At 35.3% G+C, this 23,039-nt stretch overlaps 1 protein-coding gene across 3 annotated transcripts; it reads right to left on the bottom strand.

Annotated features, from left to right (window-relative positions):
- Window positions 1-125: 125 nt before the first annotated feature.
- On the bottom strand, window positions 126-22,852 carry GTPBP10 (GTP binding protein 10). Of its 3 annotated transcripts, XM_058525168.1 has the most exons (11): window positions 22,744-22,851; window positions 19,901-20,094; window positions 16,244-16,335; window positions 15,676-15,820; window positions 10,890-10,963; window positions 9,333-9,385; window positions 7,728-7,835; window positions 7,087-7,164; window positions 4,923-5,046; window positions 2,810-3,117; window positions 126-1,099 (listed from the first exon to the last, which is right to left on the bottom strand). In XM_058525168.1, exons 1-10 carry the CDS (start codon window positions 22,774-22,776, stop codon window positions 2,858-2,860), a joined length of 1,161 nt encoding a protein of 386 aa, XP_058381151.1. In that variant the 5' UTR covers window positions 22,777-22,851; the 3' UTR covers window positions 126-1,099; window positions 2,810-2,857. The 3 variants fall into 3 exon arrangements, with proteins under 3 accessions (XP_058381151.1, XP_058381161.1, XP_058381142.1); XM_058525178.1 differs by lacking the exon at window positions 126-1,099 and having other exon boundaries at window positions 2,169-3,117; window positions 15,676-15,817; window positions 22,744-22,852; XM_058525159.1 differs by lacking the exon at window positions 126-1,099 and having other exon boundaries at window positions 2,169-3,117.
- Between the last annotated feature and the right edge of the window lie 187 nt (window positions 22,853-23,039).

The following is a 23,039-nucleotide window of genomic DNA, read 5'->3' as shown; positions in this document are numbered from 1 at the left end:
TTTTCCCATTATGAAAGTAGACTCTTTCCCAATTATATAAATAATACATTTACCACTTAAAAGAAAACATTAAATTTACATAAAGTTCATCTTACTGTGATAAATAAGAACAATATGGATATATATCACAAAAAGAACAATATAGTAATTTCTGGAATTTTTTTATTCATGTGAAATCTTCAGAGCACGGGTCCAACTTCATAGTAGGATATACTTAATACTTGACAGTGTCTGGCAGTATAAACTTGCAGTTCACGATGGTAAATGAATCAAGATACCAGCTCTGTAAGAACTACTGGGACTCAGTAAAAATATGTACACATAGTGTACTGATATCCTGGCTATTCAGTAATATAACAATTAAGTATTCCAAAAAGCATATATTTTGAAAGGTAGAAATAAAAAAGTCTTGCTTAAGGACAAAATAAATGGTATCTGAGATGATGTTAAAAGATTTATTTCAAAATAAATCTTTAAGTTCTTAAAATTTATTTTTTATAAAATAAAAAAGGAATCCAGATTTTCTCCTTTTGTTTAGAATAAAAATTAATCATCAGAAAGAGGGACATAGAGTACACTTTTAGTAACTAGAAAATACATATAATTGAACATTTTAGTGAGTTACATAAAATGTTTCAGTCGTGGAGTAGTAACCTGGGCATTACCGACAGAGCAAGTAAGACACAATTCCTCTTAATCTTCAACACACATCTACTATCCTTTGCCACAGCAGAAAATAAGATTATGATGTCAGAGTTTCAGAAATTCACCTGATGAAACTGTCCTCACATTGCTACTTGTTTATATTCAGGAAGTAACAGAAGTAAAAAACAGAAAAGAAATGACACTCAAGTCATAAATGTAAAACATACCCAATATGAAACATGGTCATTATCATCAATACAGATGTTCAAATTCCAAATGCCTTTCTCACTCTCATTCCTTTGCTTTAAAGTGGAACCAGGCTATTCTAATCCCTTGCAGTTTCTGCTATCAAATGTGAGATGCACGAGGGCAGCAGGTCCCGTCTGTTTTCTTCAGCACTGTACATGCAGCACCCTGCACAGTGCCTGGCACAGGGGTGACACTCAATAAAAACCTGTGCAATGAAGAAAAAAGAAATACAAGAAAAGCCAGTGATCTGGGGACTAGGATGGGAGTGGGGAACAGAAAACAGAACAAGTGAAAGTGAAATAACGGTTGTAAGAAGTCACTCACATTGTCATGTTGAAAGAAATTTAAGTAGAACAATACTGACATCATTTTTATTTAATACTTACAGCCACATGTGAAGGCTTCACTAAGCCTTAAATTCCAAAACAATTCCTAATAATTTAAAAGCAGCATTGAAGAATAATTTTTAAAAGGCTTATTAACTTGCTATTTTGTAAAAAAAACTTGGAAAAGGTTTGTATAATGAACTCATTTGGGTAAAAAGATATATGCATAAAATCTTCTGCAAGAACATAAGAAACTATTAACAGCGGTTTTCTCTGGGAAGGACTGGAGGGCCTAATGCAGAAAGATGGGAACTTTTCTTTTTCACTTTATATGCTTTTGCACTGTTTAAAACTTTATTTGTTTTTCAAGGGACAAGTATATTTTATAATAAAACTCATTAGGAGAAAATGTCTAATTTCTAAGTATTTTTGAAATTCAGGCAGAAATTTAGAAATTATAATCTTAAGAATATATTGATGATTGATAATACTGGTTAAAGTTTGCACTTCCTACTTATTCCGTCTTTACTTACCAAAGCACAAAAAAATATACTTAAGAAAGAAAATTTCCAAAAGCTGAAATCACAAACATTTATCTGTTGATTTCTGTTAAATATTATCAGTGATCTTTATTATCACTGAATATGTTTACATTTAGGGTTTTCAGGTTTTCCAAAAAAGGGAACTATTATATATTTAGTGGAACCAGGTACATGACAGACTCAAAAACAAATAAACAAACAAAACCTAGTTGCTCATTCTAATAATACTATAGGGAATCCTTTATATAATTAAAAAAAAATGATCTCATCAAGAAGATGTGGTGTATATATACAATGGACTACTACTCAGCCATAAAAAAAGACAAAATTGTCCCATTTGCAACAATATGGATGGGCCTGGAGGGTATTATGTTAAGTGAAATAAGCCAGAAAGAGAAAGACAAATACTGTATGACCTCTCTCATATGTGGAATATAAACCAACACATGGACAGAGAAAACTGTATTGTGGTCACCAGGGGCAATGGGGGCAGGGGTGGTGGGCACAAGGGGTGAAGGGAGACATATATGTGGTGATGGACAAACAAAAATGTACAACCCAAAATTTCACAATGTTATAAACTATTAAAACATCAATAAAAAAAATGATCTCAGTAGAGATATAAATAGAAGAATATCAGAAGATTTTATTACAGGTGGACTGTCCATAAAATTATAAATTGTCATTTTTAGCTCTCAGTTACTGTTTTTACTGGTGATACACAATTACAAAACAACAATTTAAAAGGTATGATTCTGGGGCCGGCCAGGTGGCACAAGCGGTTAAGTGCGCACGCTCCATTGCAGCGGCCCGGGGTTCGCCGGTTCGGATCCCAGATGCGCACTGACGCACCGCTTGTCAAGACATGCTGTGGCGGCATCCCATATAAAGTAGAGGAAGATGGGCATGGATGATGCCCAGGGCCAGTCTTCCTCAGCCAAAAGGGGAGGATTGGCAGATGTTAGCTCAGGTCCAATCTTCCTCATAAAAAAAAAGGTATGATTCTTGAATGATGGTATATATACCAGAAGGTTAATAATAACTGACCTTCTAAAAAATACGTGTCTGTGGAAAAGCTTTCAAATGAACAGAATTTCAATTATCCATTCTGGGACTTGTACCAGCATTCTTTGATGGTGGCTCACTATAAGATATTGTATTAGAAATCTGTAAATTAAGCAACTGTTTCTTATGATATGCATCATTTTCCCGGTTGGCATGTTCATCTAGAGATTTTCTTATACAGTTCTTTAGTTCGTCAATTCCTTCTCCGGTAATTGCAGAGATGGGGATGATGTGTTGGAACTCTATAGTCCTCTCTGGAATCATGTTCTTTTCAAATAAATGCAGAAAATCTGAAACAAAGAACACAAAACTAAGCTGATTTTCATTGTCTTTGAAAGTAAATAAAAACTATGTTAGAGGTTTAATTTGTGAACCAAGGAACTCAAAACTTAGCATTTTTAATTCCTTTTTTCCTTCTTTCTCTAATAAGCTCTCAGAACCTTTGGTTTTTACTAGTGACAATGGTAAGATTCTTGGCATATAATAGGTGCTTAGTAAATATTTGTCAGATTAATATATTTTAAACCAAATTAAGCATAAAAAAAGATGAATGACAAAAGATGATTTACTTACAGAAGCAATAAATTTTGTTTTGGGGGGGGTTCAATAAAGTGATTCCTGATTTGGGATATTCTAGCTTGCCTCAGCACACAGGTGGCCTTTAACTGCCCTAAAGTGTTGGCTTATCGTCACTGATGCTAGGAGCCATGCTAAAATTGAAAAGATGCAGGCAGAGCTCAAGAGGAGATCATTTCAGATGCATCCAAACTATCACCCCACAGGGGCCAACAGCTGTAACATTACTTTTGCCTCTTCCCTGCCACCAAGGCAATGGGAGAGAGGATAGCATACTCATGGAATGGGTTCACACTGATACGAACTGGAAAGGCTGGACTGAAAGAGACTGGACAAGCCAACATGGAGCTTAGTTTCTGAGATTCATATGCCTCCAAGGAAGTCCAGAGAAGCTAACTCAGGAATTATCACTGCCCTCAGTCTCTATTTTGTTTTACAATGGTCCAAAATAGCCACAAACTCTTGAGTTACTCTCCATCCTGGTGCCTCCTCTGAAAATTCTCTTTCCTGCAAGGCCAACTAGCAAACAGATCTAATGACCTCATAAAGCAAATGACATTAAAGAATAAAGACTATTCACTTCACTAATTCCAGGGAATATTTATATCCCAAAAGTAACTTACTAATTCAGGCACAGCTCCGATATGTAAATTACACAGGGGAGAGATTTTTAGAGGGGAGAAAGGATCTTTTGATGCTATCTGCTAGTCTTAGTACACTATAATTTATTTTCCTCAATTTTTATCCCAAAGGTAAAAACAGAGAAATTAGTAATATTTGAAAACATATTAGCTATTTGCCATCCTCCATACTTTTTCCTCATTTGTGCAAGAGGTTCTCTACTAAATTCAGAAAAATGAAGGCATCATCACTGTAGGATAGAGTGTTCTGCAAAGGTCAATATTCAGAACTATGGGGAGTCCCTTACAGTTCCTTTACACAAAGTGGTCCATTTAGGAACAAATTTCAAACAAATAAATCCTTTTGGAATAACAGCATTTATTATTCTGTGTCACACATACATAGGTACTCAGCTTCTTTTTAGAAGATTAGTATTCTTCAGAGACCTACAGAGCTGGCAGTGCAAAGATACACATATCTTTAGAACTATGAGCTCTGTTTTTAAATTCATGGTGTACTAGGGAAAGGAAGTTCTAGAACTTGTTAAATGTTACTAAAATGAAAGACTTCACAGGTAGATGCTGACATTTTCCTCTTCTGATCTAAATCCCACGAACTCTTTAAGAGTTGGCCCAGTTTAAGTTTTACTTGTTCAGCTCAAATTAATCTTTCTCTTCTTTCGTCTCTACTTACTGTCCATATCACATATTCTGAAACTTGATAATAATTTTCTTACAATGCTATTTAAATGTGTCATATGGTGTGTGTTCTTTCTCCAAACATACTTTTTTTAAGAGTAGCAACTGTCAGTTTTCTTTTCCACTGATTATAGCTCTTAGCACTCTCTGCACATACTAGGTATTCATTAAATTGGCATTAAATGAATGAATGGGTTTACCTTTAGGATTCTGGAGTTGGTTCATCAGTACACGGAATTTATCTTGGGCATTTGCCAAGTCCATTTTATTAACTGCCAGGAGTGCAGGTTTTGTCTGAAGTTCCTCTTTGTACAACTCCAACTCCTTTAAATCAAAAGAGAAAAACCAAGTAATTTTATTAAAATATCTATATAAATTACCTATTTAATAATGTCTTTCTTTACTTTATAGGGCCTGGGTAATCTAGAGCCCATTCACATCTCTGAAATGCAGTAAATCCCAACAACCACAGTCCCAACTAATTAACAAAAGAAATTCAAAAAATGCTTACTGGTTAGGTCATGTGTTAATATATTCTAGCTCACATGACATCCTACAGACAGTTGTGATTTTGTGCCTAGAGTCCAGATATTTGGACTTCTATTAAATACACAGATAAAATTCAAAAGTAAATAATGACAATTTAATGCTATGCCTGTATTATTCCCAGAAAAAGTAAGTTTGCTTAGGAGTAAATCTTTGTGACCACAGATTAGACAATGGTTTCTTAGATACGACAGCAAAAGCACAAGCAAAAGAAAAAACAGGAAAAGGAGACTTCGTTAAAATTTAAAATTCTATGCTTCAAAAGATATCCTAAAGAAAGTGAAAAGACAACTGATAGAATGAGAGAAAAAATTTGCAAATCATATTATCTGATAAGGGACTTATATCCAAAATGTAAAGAACTCTTACAACTCAATAATAAAAAGACAACCCAATTTAAAAATGGGTAAAGAATCTGAACAGACATTTCCCCAAAGACATACAAATGGCTAATAAGCACATGAAAAGATGCTCAACATCATTAGTCACTAGAGAAATACAAATCAAAACTATTATGAAGTACCACTTCACCCCTACTAGGATGGCTAAAATAAAAAAGACAGGCAATAACAAGTGTTGACATTAGTGTGGAAAAATTGGAACCCTCACACAATGCTAATGGGATTGTAAAATGGTGCAATGCTGCAGCCACTCTGGAAAACAGTTTGGCAGTTCCTCAAAATGTTAAACACAGAGTTACTATATTATCCAGCAATTCCACTCCTAGGTATATACCCAAAGGAAATGAAAACATGTCCACATAAAAACCTGTACACAAACGTTCACAGCAGCATTATTCATAATAGGCAAAAAGGGGCAAAAGAAATAGGATAAAAACAAAGCCCTGGAGGTAAACAACATCATACTGTGTTAGAGAGAGCATATGGCTGGATACAGAATGTAAGGGGTGGCGGGAGACAGAGACAGACTGCTAGGTAGGAATCCAGACCTCATAAACCTTGCCAGACCTCATAAACCATGTTCAGGTTAGCCTTTAGCCTAACAGCAATGAGGGACCATCAAAGGGTTTTAAGCAGGGAACAAACATCAGCTTGGCTCTTTTATAAAGATCACTCTAGCTGCCATAAAAAAAATGGACTGGAGAGAAGTGAGATTGGAACCACGGAGACCAGATAGGAGAGACTTAGAACATTTAAGTGAGAGGGGCTGATGATTACAACAGCGTGGATGAAGACAAGTAGATGAATTTCAGAGAGATTTAGGATATAAAACTGACAGAGCTTGAAGTAGGCTGTGAGAAAGATAGAATCAAGACCACCACCCAGGTTTCTGGCTTACGTACTCTAAGTAAAGTTCTGGGGGAGGCTGGAGAGTTAAAAAAAAAAAAAAAAGTTCAGTTTTATACATATTAAGTTTGAGAAGTTAATGGGACATCCGATCAAACATGTCCAATAGGCAGCTGGTCTGAAGCACAACCAAAAGATCTGGGTACAGATACAGATTTGGCAGTCATCAGTATATTAACGATAAATGAATGCTACTTAAAGAACAAACAGAAAAGAGCCTAAAAGGTAGACTGAGAAGTAGTCTAAGAACTAAGAATAAAAGTTCAAGCAAGAGATAATCTGAGAAATATGTAAGAGGAATTTGGAATCAAGGAAGGTTTTATCAATTATGATAGTTTGAGGAGCAGGTGAATATTGAGGAACTGGAGATAGCAGTTTAGACACTGACATCAAAGTTTTAAAAAGTACAGGCAGAGTATATATTTATTCTAATTATTACATGTTATTTCGTACAGTCCTATGTGCCTACATGCTAAACCAGATACAAAACACAGTGAAACAGAAGACCTACTTTTGTAAGCAGTATTATGGTTTCAAAGGCAGTTCTGTATTGAGTTTGGGAAGAAAGCTGAAATCCAGAAATATCAACCTTAAAAAAAAAGGGAAAGAGACGGCCTTGAACATAAGAACAACAGCTATACATTTTATGTTTTGAAGTGTTTTACTCTCTCAAGCTAAAAATAATTTCTTAAGCTATACTCTATTGATAATTTAGTAATTCAAAATAAGTAAGAGAAATTGAGGTGTTAAGATAACTATAATTATTCTGATAAAATGACAGTATTAAAATAAGAAACTAGTATAGATAAGACAATTTATACTAATATAGGCAATCTCATATATAACTCTAGCACCATCAAAGAAGTAGCAAAGAGATACTATGTAATATAGAAGTATGTGGAAAATCTTAAGGAATTAAACCTTGATAAATATGGCCAAATTTACATGTGATATAGTAAACAATGCCATTTCCATCCCCATATTATAAACAGACTACTTACTGTATTTGAACCCCATCTACACAGACTTAGTGGAGTAACATATGCTACTACTTCATCTTTAAATCTTATTAATATAAAAAATTTCTAGGAAAACTAAATTCATTAATTTTCACATTCATTTGAACATTACACTGATATGCATTTGACTTACAACAAAAAGTAGTTGTTTAGTTCTTTCTACATGCTTGAGGAATTTGTGGCCCATTCCTTTGTTCATATGAGCTCCTTCTATTAAACCAGGAAGATCAGCTACTGATATCTAATACAAAGTTAAACGGTTTGATAAAAAAGAAAAATACATGAAAACCACACATACTATTACATTAAAAAATTTTCATATTTCAATTATAGACAGTTCCTAATTTGTGATTACCACTGCATCTTTATAAAGCCAAGATATCTTTACAACAAAATAAACGTATTACAAATCAAATCCTTTGTTATCAGAAATTAGAGTCCCATTTTTACTTATTAATCTAACAATCTAGGAATTTTAGGGATTAGTTTAACATTTATTAATCTCATAAATTCTCTTTAGAATTCCATAAATTATATTGTTCAATATGAACTTTTCACAGAATTTCAACCTTCTGAATTCTTAAAAGTATACAAGGATATTAATTCAGCAGACATTTACTTAGTATAGCTCTGTAGTTTTAAGTTTTAAATTCTATATGTAATTCATTATTTGGCACCCCTGTTCCTTTTCTGTTCACACTCTACCAGGAGGACTATTAACCATTCTTAAAAAGTAAAGGATATAGTGTTCCTAAACTCTTTTTGGAGGTAATAAGAGCTATTAACCATTATTCTACACTTTTGGTTTTCAAACCTTACTGCGTATCATAATCATCTATGAACTTTTATAAACTACAGATGCCCAGGCCCTACCTCCAAGGGATACGGTTTCAAATCTCTGGGTCCCAGGCTTCATTTATCATCGTGTTCTTAAGCCATCTAGATAATTCTGATGTGCAGTAAGGAATGAGAAGAACTGCTCTACACACACTGCCAGTGTGGATAAGGATTTCAGAGTTTTAAAGGAAGTTGTGGCTGTGCCACAAAGCAGTGTACACAACAGAGATCTCATGTCCTGAAATTTTTTTTGGAAGTTCTCTATTGATTTCCCTTAAAAATTACAAACAATGTTCTCTTTTCCTCTAAACACTGTTTGCTATATTCTTTTTATCTTGTATTTATAATTTTACTTATTGTTTAATATTCTATATAATTGCTGAAGTTTTTAAAATTTTTTACTGTTACATCACTATTATAAATGAATATAAATCTTCTATGTCTTTTGAATTATATCAGTGGATTATATAAAACAACATTGATACAGCATCACCTTAAGTTACATTAGAGTTCACTGTTGGTGTTGTACAGTCTATGGGTTTTGACAAATATATGATGACATGTATCACCATTATAGTATCGTATAGAATATTTTCATTGCCCTAAAAATCCTCTGTGCTCTGCCTACTCATCGCTTCCTTCCCCCTAATCCTTGGCAACCACTGATCTTTTTGACAAACTGGACCTAAACTTTGAAAGAATAAGAAGTTAAATTCTTATACAGTATTTTACTGATAGTGCTCAGCAGAATTGATTTGATCATGGCTTCAATCATCAAAAACAAAATCCTGCTACTTTTTTTTCCCATAACACCACAGAAAGGGTCAAATATTATAAAGTCCAAGTACCAAAAACAAGTACTTTCACTTCTAACCAAGTGTTTTACTTTAAAAACACCCACCTGTTTGAAATCATTATACATAATCTTTCCAAGTTCAGGCTTTAATGTTGTAACTAAAAGAAAAAACAACAATAAATTAAAGCTAGATAAAGGCTGGTACTCTCAAAATTGTCTTAGCTTTATGTATAAAAGACTTCTTTTCTGTGAACAATTTAATTCAGATTATGTTCTCATCTGTTGAAATGGAAGGTACAATTATCTCTGTTATTTATGATATACTTGGAAGAGGACAAATCTAGATTTTTATAATCTGCATAAGCATAAATCTAATCTAATTAGTGGGCCTCAAAGTTCCTCTGTCACACTCTAAAGAGCACAGTAAAGGTGTTGGGGTAGGGGACAGAATTTAGGTCTGTGGGTAAAATTTGTCTAGTCCTTTCTCATTCAGTTATCCCCAAGTCTCATCAAACCCGCACTAGCCTCTTTCCTATGACTTTTTGCTTTTCTTCCTCTTTCCTTCTCAAGAGTCCCCTGTATTACAACAATATTGGCCATGTAATTTATAGCAGTTAGTGCAAAATTAACTCTACTTTTTTCAGACATTAATTTTAGAAAGGCTTAACTTTATTTTCCAGGTTAATGTCATTCTGTGCCTTTGTGTTCAACAATGGCAGAGATCCTATCATATTCATTCACTACTCTTAGTTTTAGCTTCCATGTCTCATCTAGCTACTGCAAAAGCCTACTAAGTGTTCTTCCTAGATCCATTTATGTCCCACACCAATCCATTTTCTGTATTAGATGGAGAAAGATCTTCTGAAAAGCAAATCTAATCATTTTATCCCTTGCTTAAAAGGCTATCAACTGCTCTTAAGATATAAAGATCAAATACAGCCTATGTGATCTATATGATATAGTCTCCACCCACACCTCCAGACTCATGATTCCCTCTTTCCCTTCCACATGTTCTCTAGACACACAAATCTACTCCCTGCCACCACAGAGCCTTTCTGTACATGCTATTTCCTCTGAATGAAAGACCCTTCACCTTCACTGTCTATCACTGATTAACTCATATTTATTCTTCGTATCTCAGCCCCAGCATCACACTTCCTCAAAGAATAAAGCAGTCACCTAACTCTTTCATAGAACCATATCATATTTCCTTATATTCATTACTGAGATATGTAATAGTCTGTAAGCTCAATAAAAGTCAGAACAGTATCCGTTTCTGCTTACCATTCGTTGTAACCCCAGAACCTACTGCAGTTCCCAGAAATAAATACTTGCTAAATGAATGACAGAATTCATCTTTCCCTCCTTAATATTTATCACAGTTCTTGACAAAGGGTAGGTGCTCACAAAATCATAACTAAACCAAATAAATGATTATATAACAGAGAAACAAATGTAACAAAGCGTCTAACAAGTACTAGGAACTTTGCTGAGGGCTATAAAGGTTTCAAAGATCAATGGGAAATGCCCGTATTCTATCTGCCAAGAGTTTTCCAACTAAGGCTACCCTCAGAGTTGTCATTTTATTCATAATTACTCAAAGAAAGATCACTCTTTGCAAATTTACCTCTACACATTAAAATACATACAAATTATACTTACATGCATAATCTGCAATTGCAGGCTTTGCGTGAGATATCTGACTTAACAAAGAAGATTTTCCAGCATTTGGGAATCTGAAATGAGAAAATGAAGTTATACACTACAACAAATATCAGTATTAATACTTGCTTATCTCTGAATTACTAACATTTCAGGAAGCAGATTTCTTGAATATTTCTGAATTAAGAACAGAATATAATTTAAAATAATCTTGAAAAACTTGAGGAACAAAATATACTTATGAAAAAGGTAAAGATAAATCCATGCTGGACACCGAAGATGTTTCAGTATTGAGAGTGGATAATTCAAATTACGAAAACAACAACAACAACAAAACTTGTACATCATAGAAAAATAAAAAGAAATAAAAACATCTGCAATCCACTATCCCTAGCCAAACACTAACAAAATATTACTTATTGTTTTATTGATTTTTTAAATTTTATATGGACATTTTCAAACATATACAAAAGTAGAGAGGAGTTATGAATCCCATTTAGCCATCACCTAGCTTCAACAAATCTCAATATATTCTCAAGATACTTTTTTTAAAGCTGGTTTGTTTGAATAGGACCCAAATAAAGTCCGTATGTTACCATTGGTTGATATGTCTCTTAAATTTCTTTTGGTAAAGGCTTCCCCTTCCATCTTGTTTCCCCTTTGCAATTTTATTTTTAAAGAAACTGGGTCATTTGTCCTATCGCGTTTCTTTCCCACAGTCTGGATTTTTATGCTGACAGTCCCCCATGATATCATTTAACACGCTCCTTTGCCCTGGATTTTCCATAAACTGGTAATTAGATATAAAGCCTAGATAAGATGCAGTTTTTATTTTATTTTTTCTGAAAGACTATTCATAGTTGATTGGCCTCCTTTTTAAACTGAATTATATAAGATGAATACCTTTCAAAGGTGCTTTGTAATTCACTTAACTAATTTCCTATTGTTAGGCATTTAGGTTGTCCCCAATTTTTTAATATTATAAATAATATTGTAAAAAATATGCGTACAGCTAGAAAGACATACACCAACGCTAACAGTCATCTCTGAGTGGTGGGCTTAAAAGATAACTATTTTTTTCTTTCTACAAATGAGCATTTATTATTTGTCTAACTTTTTTTCTAAAAACTTTAAACACTGAAATGACTCTCTCCTTGAACCTTTACATACATCTTTAATCTCTTTCTCGATATAAATTTCTAGATGAGGAAATACTGGATTAAAATACATGCTCATGGGCCGGCCCCGTGGCTTAGCGGTTAAGTGCGCGCGCTCCGCTGCTGGCGGCCCGGGTTCGGATCCCGGGCGCGCACAGACGCACCGCTTCTCCGGCCATGCTGGGGCCGCGTCCCACATACAGCAAGTAGAAGGCTGTGCAACTATGACATACAACTATCTACTGGGGCTTTGGGGGGAAAATAAATAAATAAATAAAATCTTTAAAATATATGCTCATTTTAAAGGCTTTGATTTTATTGGTAAATTTCCCTCAAGAAAGGCCCATCACGCATGAAAGAAAGTACTAGGAATGGGGGTCACTTAAGAGATGATTTCCTAAATTTCATGCAGATAGTTTCATTAAATTTATCCAACAAATGGGAATGTAAACTGGTGCAGCCACTATCGAAAACAGTATGGAGCTTCCTCAAAAAATTAAAAATAAAAATACCATATGATCCAGCAATTCCATTTCTGGGTATATAAATGAAGAAAATAAAAACACTAACTCAAAAAAATATACGAACCCTCATGCATATGCAATATGTACTGTGGCATTATTTACAATAGCCAAGACATGGAAGCAACCTAAGTGTCCATCGATGGATGAATGGATAAAGAAAATGTAGCATATATATACACAATGGAATACTATTCAGCCATAAAAAAGAAGGAAGTCTTGCCACTTGTGACAATATGGACAGACCCTGAGGGCACTGTCCTAAGTGAAATAAGTCAGACAATGAAAGACAAATGAGTATGATCTCACTTACATGTGGAATCTAAAAAAAATCAAAAAAACAAAAAATTGAACTCATAGATATAGAGAACGATTGGTGGTTGCCAGAGGTGGGAGCTGGCGGGGGGGGGGTGAAATGGGTGAAGGGGGTCAAAATGTACAAACTTCCAGTTACAAAATAAGTAAGTCATGCGGGTATAATATATAGCATGGTGGTTATAGTTAATAATATTGACTGTATATTTGAAAGTTGCTAACAGAGTAAAGTTCTCATCACACAAAAAAACAGATTGTAAGTATGTGTGATGGATGTTAACTAGACTTATTATGGTAATCATTTCACAATATATACAAATATTGAATAATTATGCTAAACACTTGAAATTAATATATGTCAATTATATCTCAAGAAAAAAAATTTACCCAACAAATATTTACTGAGCATAGATGTATATCAGTCAATATTCTAGGCACCAGAAATATAGCAACCAATGAGACAAATGTGATCCCTGCCTTCAGATGTTTCATTGAAATTTGAGAAAGCTCTTCTTTCAAAACTCTGCCAAACTTTCATTTGGAATAATGGTGTAATATTTCAAAAATATTAGTTTAGAATTCTATACAAATTTATAAGCTCTTAATAGAGCTCTTTTAACAAGTTTTCTCATTAAAAAATGTTTCTATAAGGAATTTAGAATAAAATTATGTGAGATTCCTTAATTACTCATTTCCCCTCGAAGTACAGTATTTTCTTACATCCTGTTATACCCAAGCTCTTGTAACTTTTTCAAAAGCAAATTGTAGCCACTTTTGTCCATGATTATCACTAGTTGGACTTGCTTATTTCTTTCCAATATCCTCATATGTTCAGAACAGTGAATAAGCACAGAAAAATGCAAGCAACTATTTCCAAAGAGATCAAAGTACAAGAAGAAAAAGGGTGCTAATGGATGAAGAACAGATACTTGAAATTTTTCTTGAAAAGTACCTAATGAAAATTTTAGAGGCTGAAATCCAACCGACACAAAGATCAGATGTGACAACAGCAGTACAAGTGTATTACTTATGTGATACCTTTCTTCTAAGGTTCAGTTCATTCCTTAAACCAGCTAAAAGGATATCCACTTATGCTGGTACTCCCATTAGTAACTTTTTAAGAACAGCTGCCTAATTTAAAAGCAATAGAATACATGTTAAACATTGTGCTTAAGAATCGTGATGCTTTAATTACTGACTGTAATTTCAAGTCCACTTCTGTAAAGCTTAGTATTTCACTATATATAGTCTCCAATAAATTGGCAATACAACGATGATGACGACAGCAGCTACCATTCATTCATTGAGCATTCACAAATCCAGAGCATGTGTTGTGCTGCAAATGCAATATCTTACTCATCAACAACATTTTAAGGTGAGAATTATCTCCATTCACTATTGAAGATGAGAAAACAAAGGTTTAGAGAGACTGTACAACTTGTCTAAGACCAGCCAGCCAGCCTCCAGAGGATTTGAGATTCTAACCCAAACAGTCTCACTTGAGTCCCCCATCCCCATCCCACCTTTACTACTCAGACTTGCTAGGCTCTTCTTAGTCTGTAAAGTTGTCTCTGTGGAACCTGAAACACATTTTTCTACCAGATAAGAAAGAGAATGGCTGGATTCTCAGTCTTATCTAAAACCCTATTAAACCCATAATATTCCTGAAAAATACATAGTGTTACAAAACCTATGATGCATAACCCTCATAACTATGTTTTATTGAAAAAAAATAAATGTGAATGGCAAGCGTGAATGCCATGATCACATCTTTCCCTGTTACAACTTCAGCAAGAATGGGGCCTCTGTGAACTGTAAGCCACTACTGGTAAGACCTAGACAGGCATAGAGAGAGGTGAGGGATTTGGACTGAAGAGTCTGGTAGAGAAGCAGTGAGAGAAGTGGAGAGGAAGATGAAAGAGCTTAGAAACTATGGGAAGGAAAGGAATGGAACTGGCAGTTTGGAGTGGGGCAGCAGTTTTCTCTACCTTTTCCTTAGGCCTTCATCTGACCACTGTGTAACGCTGTAGTGGGGCCAGGGAGAGAAAGAGAGAGAAGAAGGGGAGAAATGCAAAGCTGAAGTTTTCCCTTCCTTTATCTACTCTCTATCTTGCTATCTCCCTCCCTCCAGTCAGGAACCAGCACTGCAAACCCTATAGCTAAACAGCATTGTTTGAAGAAAGAATGGAGGCTGGTGGAAGAGGACAAAATTGTAAGGTCTACAGTACTGAAAACGGACAGATCCTAGCAGAGTATGAAGGAAAGGGAAACAGTCATAGCAAGATCCAACTTGGTGCCAATAGTAGGTAAGTCTGATGATTGAGATTGTCTGTACTGGCCTTTAGCCATCTCATTAATGATACCCTCAATACCTCTATTAAGATTTGTAAGAATATTGTAATCACTTTTTCCACTTCTTTTTGTTTTATTCTATACACTTTTCAAAATGTGGTTTGTTTGGATTTGTAATTTTATTCCTTAATATCTGGTAACATTCTTTTACCTTCTTATACTACTGCGTTTGATTGATTTTTCTTTCTTTACTCATTTTCTAACATTTCCACTGGCCTACTCAATTGCTATGAGCTTTGACAAATGAATAGTAACTATGCAACTCTAGGCTGGCAATATGAAAATAATTACATTTAGCAGCATATTCTCAAAGTTCACAAATTCCATAAACTAGAAATAATGCTGGCCCCAAATTACCATTTATATTTATTTCCTATTCATGAACTATCTCTCTGAAAGTATTTAAAAAAGTATAAAGATAAAAATATGAATGATACTTACCCCACTAGGCCTATATCAGCTATAAGTTTTAGATCAAGGTGAATAACTCGTTTCTGGCCTTTCAATGGTAAGAAATTTGTAAGTACTTTACCACCAAGACCTCCTTCAGCTACCAAAATTCTGTCTTTCTCGTTATTGAGTTCTCCTTAGAAAAAGAGATAAAAGATACTTAGAGCAAAAATTAGTAAGTGGAGCTAATCACTAATGACATTTTTCTTTCATAAACAGATGCCAGGAAATTCCAATTTAAAAATCTAAAGGGTTAAACAATAGGATTAAGTTTCTATTAAAATTTTGGCCCTGGAAAAACATTTTTGTAAGCAGTTGAAGAGACCAATTACATGTTTTAAAAGCAAGTAAATACTCATATCTTCAAAATAATATTAAATCTAGCAGTTAATTTTGAACAACTTTTAAGTTTTAAAAAGCTCTTTTATAAATCAGCAGCTGAAATAATGTTTAAAAAAAATTCTGAACCTCAAGAGGTATTGAGCTATTTCCCACAGCTCCCAAACAATTTTAGAAAATGTGCACATTTTTCAAAACCTAGGAATCTACGTACACTTACCTATGATTTTGCCATTTTCATCAGTTACTGAAATACCCACAGGTACAGGAATTTCACAGTCCTTTCCTTTGGAGCCTTTCAGTGCACTAACTCTACAAGAAAAAAAAAAAAAAACCTAAGTTAAAATAAGGAAAACCCACTAAATTAAATGGTTTATGCTTCAAGCAAATATAATAGTTTACCAAGAAGACTAGCAACCAACTCTTCTAATGCAGATGTTAAATGGCCAAATATTAGAGGAAAAAAATAAAATTATCCCTAATTATTTATCTGCATTTTAGACTACCATATCCCAATAAAAATAATATTAAGTAATGATTTAAGTTACCAAGCTAGCCACCAAAAGTCATTTCAACTCATAATGAACTAAGATATTGTACACCTGAAATGAAGAGAGCATTGCTGCAACACAAATAAACTAGAAAAAAAGGAAAATCCATTGAATAACAAAGCTCTTAAAAAACTGACCTCAGGGGCCGGCCCCGTGGCTTAGCGGTTAAGTGCAGGCGCTCCATTACTGGTGGCCCGGGTTCGGATCCCGGGCGCGCACCAACGCACTGCTTCTCCGGCCATGCTGAGGCCGCGTCCCACATACAGCAACTAGAAAGATGTGCAGCTATGACCTACAACTATCTACTGGGGCTTTGGGGGGAAAATAAATAAACAAATAAAAAAAATTAAAAAAAAAAAAAAACTGACCTCAAAGGAAAGTACTTTAATTATATGAGGCTCATCTGGCTACTCTCAAACTGCTCATGAGAGAATAAATTGATATAAACTTTTAACTAGTAATTCCACTTCTGGGAATTTATCCTAAAAAAAAAAAAATTGACCAACCATGTAATCTACTATATACAGAAGGATGCGTGTTGCATTGTGACCTCAACAGTAAAAAAAAAAAAAAAAAAAAAATCAATAATTAACTAAATAGATGAATGACAAAATAACTTATGTTATTTCCAACATTACAAAACTATGCAGCCATTCTGAACAATTTTCTGGCATGGAAAAAAAAGTTAAGTGAAAAGAGGAGGTTGCAAAATATGGTGCTCTCGTTTTTGTATCCCCAAATTTTATATACATACACATAGTTACATTTGCATTAACATACAGAAAAGTTTTAGAAAAGTCAAGAAAAGGTTAATAACGGTTATCTCCAAGTAGAATTATAGGTGGTTGACCTTTTCTTTAATCCTTTTATTCCTCTTCTCCCTGATTAGGTTAAAATTCCCATACCCACCCACACGTCAGATCTCATTCATAAGATTTTTCACAGTTATAATTTTCCATTTTTCACGTATTTGATTAATGTCTGCTCTCCTGCTAGACAACTGTAAGTTCCACGAAGGCAGGGAATATATCAGTTTAGATCATCATTTTATCTCAGACATCTTGTACGGTGATTGGCATATAGTAGATATCCAATTAACATTAGTTGAATGAATGAACTGGATTGACAGAAATGGATGAACTCAAAATATATTAAAGAAACATTTAGATAAAACACTTCTCTTACTGGGATTGTGTGTTGCAATTTTTAGAATGTAGAGGTAAGACTTAATTTCATTCTTATTTGTTATTGCTAGTGAACTTTCTATTAAAATATTATTTTATTAAAAACATTTATCACAAATTTCAAAAGAACTTTTAAAACAGCTTTTTAAATAATTGAAATGGTATCTGATAATTTTCATAGTTAAGTAAGCATAAACCAATTTACTGGGAGATGATATCATGATGAACAAAAGCAGTCTAATTTTTAGCAGACATTATTAAATTACCTGAAATTAAAATTTTACTCAGTTACCTATATTTTTGAAGTGGTGCTTGAACCAAGTCTTGAAAGGGGAATAGGACTTTGCCAGACAATCAAGGCAGGAAAGGATGTGTTGGCAAAGTGAATATATATACACACATACACATATACATGCACTGGATTAGGAAGAAACAAGCTGTGTGGTGAAATAATAAACAGTTATTTCTAACATAATCCTGGTACAAGTGGGGTGGTGTGTTGTGAGATAAAGACACTGCAGTCCAGATCACGAAGAGCCTGATATGCTATATTAAAGAGTTTGAATATTATCTTAGAGTGATGAGGAACATTTAAGGATTTTTAAATAGGCAAGTGACATTAATAAACTGGTGTTTTAGAAAAATCACTCTAGGGATAATTGGATAAAGAATGGATTGGAGGCAATGACTGAGACTGGAGACAGGACACCAATTTGGAGAATACTGCAATATTTCAGAAACAATGAAGGTCTGAATGAAACTCTAGCCTGTACCTATCTTTCTAGTCTCACGTTCCTCTACATTCTATATTTTCTGCATTCCAGCCACACTGGCCTTCTTTTAGTGTCTTATATACTGGTATTTGTCTTCTATCACTGGGCCTTCATTGTTTATGTCGTTATCTTTCCTATAATGCTTTTTCCTCCCCTTCACCCAGCTCGCTTCTTTTAATCCTTTACATTTAAGTCTCTACATTCTAAAAATTGCAACACACAATCCCAGTGAGAGAAATGTTCTATTTAAATCTTTCTTAACATTTAAACGTTATATAGCATCTTTAGTATACCACTGATCTGAACACAGAATAAAGTTAGAATTAGAGCAACCTGACTTTTCCAAAGAAATTATAAAATGGTAATTCTAACAAATATAGGGCTCTCAAACTTTGCCCTATAAAACAGTTCCAGTTAGACTATTCATAAAACAAAAATGCTCAAAAGAAATTTAAGGGGTTTCTCCAAGGATTCCTTTACCAGCAGGGGATGCTACTGGATATTTTGGGCAGGATAATTTGTTGTTGTTGGGACTATTCCTCACTCTGCATTACAGAGTGTTTAGCATCCCAGCCTCTATCCTTTGCTCACACCCATCCCCTAAGTAAGTGCCACATTCCACCCTCTTGTATTGCGACAAATAAATATACCTAGACACTTTCTTGGGAAGGGGAAAGAAAAAAGGGACATAACGTCTAAACTTTATACCAACACCTCCTAAGAAATAACAGTAGAATGAGAGAGGCCTGAGGAATTATAGCCTGCATTTTGATGGAAGCTTTAAGAATTTTTTCATTTTCTTTATAAAGAAAGAAAAAATTCATCTCATCTTTTGAGGCCAACATAATATGTTCCACAGAAAACAACAAATATTAACATAAAATAAAGGGAAGGTTTTTCCGTCATAGAGAGAAGACCGAAACAGAAACAAAAGGAAAACATACAAGAGATGTACCTGCGAAACAGGCTCTAAATTTTAAGCACTGCCTACGAGATGCTGGCAAAACTATTGGTGGTGGTGGGGTGGAGTAGCACAGTTGAGATTTGAGAAAGGATTACTAAAGATTGTCAAAGATAATTTAAGAAGAAAACAGTGGGGATTCAGACCATTTTCTGTTTCTACAGAAGAAGTGCAAAAGAATATAAAACAGACATTGGGAGAAGAAAAGGATAAAACATTTAAATGCTCCAAAACATTCCTTAGTACCTTTTATCTTTACTAGAATTGAGACAAATATTGTCAACTTTTGCTCAGTTACAAATACAAGGATATAATTTCCTTCAAATTACTAATTAAATATTTAGCTCAATTTTTTTTCCTTCCAGGAGGGGTTCATTTTATAAAATCAGTCATTCAGTAAATACTTACCGACTATTTGCTCCTTCTCCAGCAACGAACCGTTTCTGAGGATATTTGTCTTTAAGTTGTTTTAAAGTCATTCTGTTATGGGCTACAACCCAAACGTCACCACCTTTTCCACCTTCTCCACCTAAACGAGGGTAACCCATTCCACCACTTCCTCCTTTGGTGAAGAGTCTGAGGTTATCGATGAAGTTTCCATACTTGGAGAAAGAGAGAAAGAGAACATTTGTATACCAAATGTACTTAGCAACTTAGAACTCCTTTCTAGTACTTTGTTGCCACTAAAACTCCTAAAATAAAAAAATCAATAATGGCTTTCTATATGCCAAATCCATAGTCTTTTCTCAGCTCACCTCCTGCCTGACCTCCCTTTCCCATTTGATTAACTCTCTTAAGATCCTTCAATTATCCACTGCTGTCCCACCTACCCTCAAGGTCTCTGACATTAGCCCACTTTTCAGTCTAAACCTTCTCCCCTGGGTGATCCCACCCTGTACCAGTAACTATCACGTAGGTGAGATATTCTCTATGTCCAGTCTGTTGAACATCTCCACCAGGATGTAAGCTTAATAGTCTAAAGCAGCTGAGAGCAAGATCTCTATTTAATTTATACCTGAAATTTCTCAAATATGTAATTTGTTCTTAGGTATTAGTTAAAAGGATAAGTCACCTCAAATACAACATGTTAACACGACAAAACCAAACTCTTCCCCAGGTAAATTCTGTTACTCCGATGTTCTCTCAAATAATGGAACCACAGTTTATCTACTCATTGAGACTGTATGGGAATCTTTGACTATACCTGCTTCTTTTCCCAAAGCCCTACTGACTGTATATCTCTTCTTTGTGGTACAACTGCCCTAGTATCTTGACCATAACATTAGCTCCTAACTGGTCTTTCAGTGTCTAGTCATTCCCTCCTCAACACATCCTTCATCTCGCGGTCTATTTTTCTGAAATTTTTTCAGAGCTATTTTTCTGAAAATGGATCTGATCTCTAATCATGTTTCTCCCTACTCAAAAAATATTCATTGTTTTTTGCTTTTTATGAAATAAAGTCTAAGTTTCTCAGTACTATATTCAAAGCTCTTAGCCTACCCTTTGTTTCATTTTCATTCATTCAATCCCTCCCATCTCCCCTTCCTCTTTGTTTTTACTACATGATAGACTGTCATGTCTCCATGCCACTCAGCTTGTGCTTTTCCTCTACTCACAATGTCATTTGTTCTATTCTGTCACAAACCCACCTGAATGTCACATTTTCTGATGTCTTAATTTCTCTAATCAACACTTACCACTGTCTTTGCTGGGCTCTCAAAGCAACTGTATTATACCTCCACTATTACACTTTTGGAATCTTATACTGCATTTAGTGTTTACTTCTGTTTCCCTCACTAAATCAAGAACTTCTTGCAGGTAAAGATCCTATGTATTAACCTCCCAGACTATCAAAATTCCTTACAGACTAATTTCTTAAATTCATAATCTTCTCATCTTTAGTCATTTAAGATAGTTCTAAGTATCAAACACATCTGGGAACTTTTTTCAAAATACATATAGTCCACTGACCATTCTGATACGCTCTAGAGGAGGGGATGAGGGTTGGTTTTGAACCAGCATATTTAGTCCAAGTTCCCCTACTGATTCTGATGCAGTCTAGATCTGAGATTGTGGTGGATGGGAGCACAGCGAAGATTCAAAGTGTAGGTTTTCAGTTGAGTATGCAAATATAGCCACGAAATAGAATGTTGTAAGGGAAAAGATGAACTTGAGGACTAGCCAGAGTATTTTTCTCTGAGGGTGAAGAACTTATGCTTTGAACCTGCGAGGCTAGATCAGAAACGCATCACATACAAGTGAGCTGATTCCTCCCGCAAAATGACATCAATAGGAAGTAACTGTTCCTGGCAATAAGGCTACACAAGCAGCCCTTAATAACCTACCAACAAAAAAATTTAGTAGTTTCTTTTTTAGTTGAAGAATTAGTTATCTCATACAAGTACAACCCTTCACGAGTCTCTTTTGACTAGCTATTTTCTGGAAAATAGAAGGTTAGATAAAGTATAATTTCACTTGGAAATACTACTGACCGCGCCTCTTCCTCCAAGAAGAAGAAAACTCCTGTTTTTAAAGTTCTGTTCAAAGTTTGACACATTTTTTACCGCTGTACATTCGTCAGATTCAGAGGTTTAGAAACCAAACTTAAAAGGAATATCTCACTGTCCTCGTCTGCAATAAGGTAATGGGCAAACTATGATGTCGGCAGGTTTCAAAGAAACGTTACTAGTAAGGCTCTTAAAGAGGTTTTTAAATTTGAAGCAACTGTAAATTTTCACAGAAACGATTCTAAAACCAGCACTGCACAAAAAGTCGCCTAAATTTCTTGCAACAAGGCAAGCCAATTACATATTTTCGTTTACTGATGAAAAGTCGTCTTTAGAAAGCTCTTAAACAGGCTATCGATATTATTACTTAAAAGAAGAAAAAAAAAAACTATTTGAGCCAAAAGACAAAGTCAACCCTGCAGTCCACATATGCCATATTGTGTATCTAAATGGCAGGCAGGTCCCCAAGTCCTCATCACAAGTCACACAATTCCCCTGCAGAACCTCAAACCCTGCCCTCCCCAAACTGTCCTCACCGCGCCAGAGAGACACACTCTTCTCACCCCTCCCCGGCCGAGCCTGACTCCCGAAGGGTTGGAGTGGAGAGGACTATAGTAGAACCAAGGAGGAAAGAGGCCCCAGAAAGAAAAAGAGGAGGAAGGGAAGCGAAGCAGAAGCAGAGCCTCAGATGGGGCTAGAAGCACCAGACTCCCGGGCTCAGGCTGAGGGGCACCAGTCACGGACCTTTCTGAACAACACACAACTGCAGTGCACCATGATTGCGACGAGCCGGCATCCACTCCCGCGCAAGGTGTACGGACTAAAGAGCCGCGCTGCACTTCTACGTCACCGAGTGTCGCGCTCGCTGTTCTCCCTCTGCAAGCTCCGGGGGAGACAGCCGCATGCGCCGTATGGTGCACGCCCACGGGGACAGGCGCAGGCGCTGTGCGGCGCGCCCTACGCGGAGGTGGAGCAAGGTGGTCGCTGTTGAGGGGCACAGCTGCGTAAAACACTGAGAAAATGTTGAGAGGCGCTGTGGC

This window comes from Diceros bicornis, chromosome 3 (assembly GCF_020826845.1).
Source record: "Diceros bicornis minor isolate mBicDic1 chromosome 3, mDicBic1.mat.cur, whole genome shotgun sequence".
NCBI classification, from domain to species: Eukaryota; Metazoa; Chordata; class Mammalia; order Perissodactyla; family Rhinocerotidae; genus Diceros; species Diceros bicornis.
The sequence above is the reverse complement of the archived record's forward strand: the minus strand, read 5'-3'. Positions and strand labels throughout refer to the sequence as shown.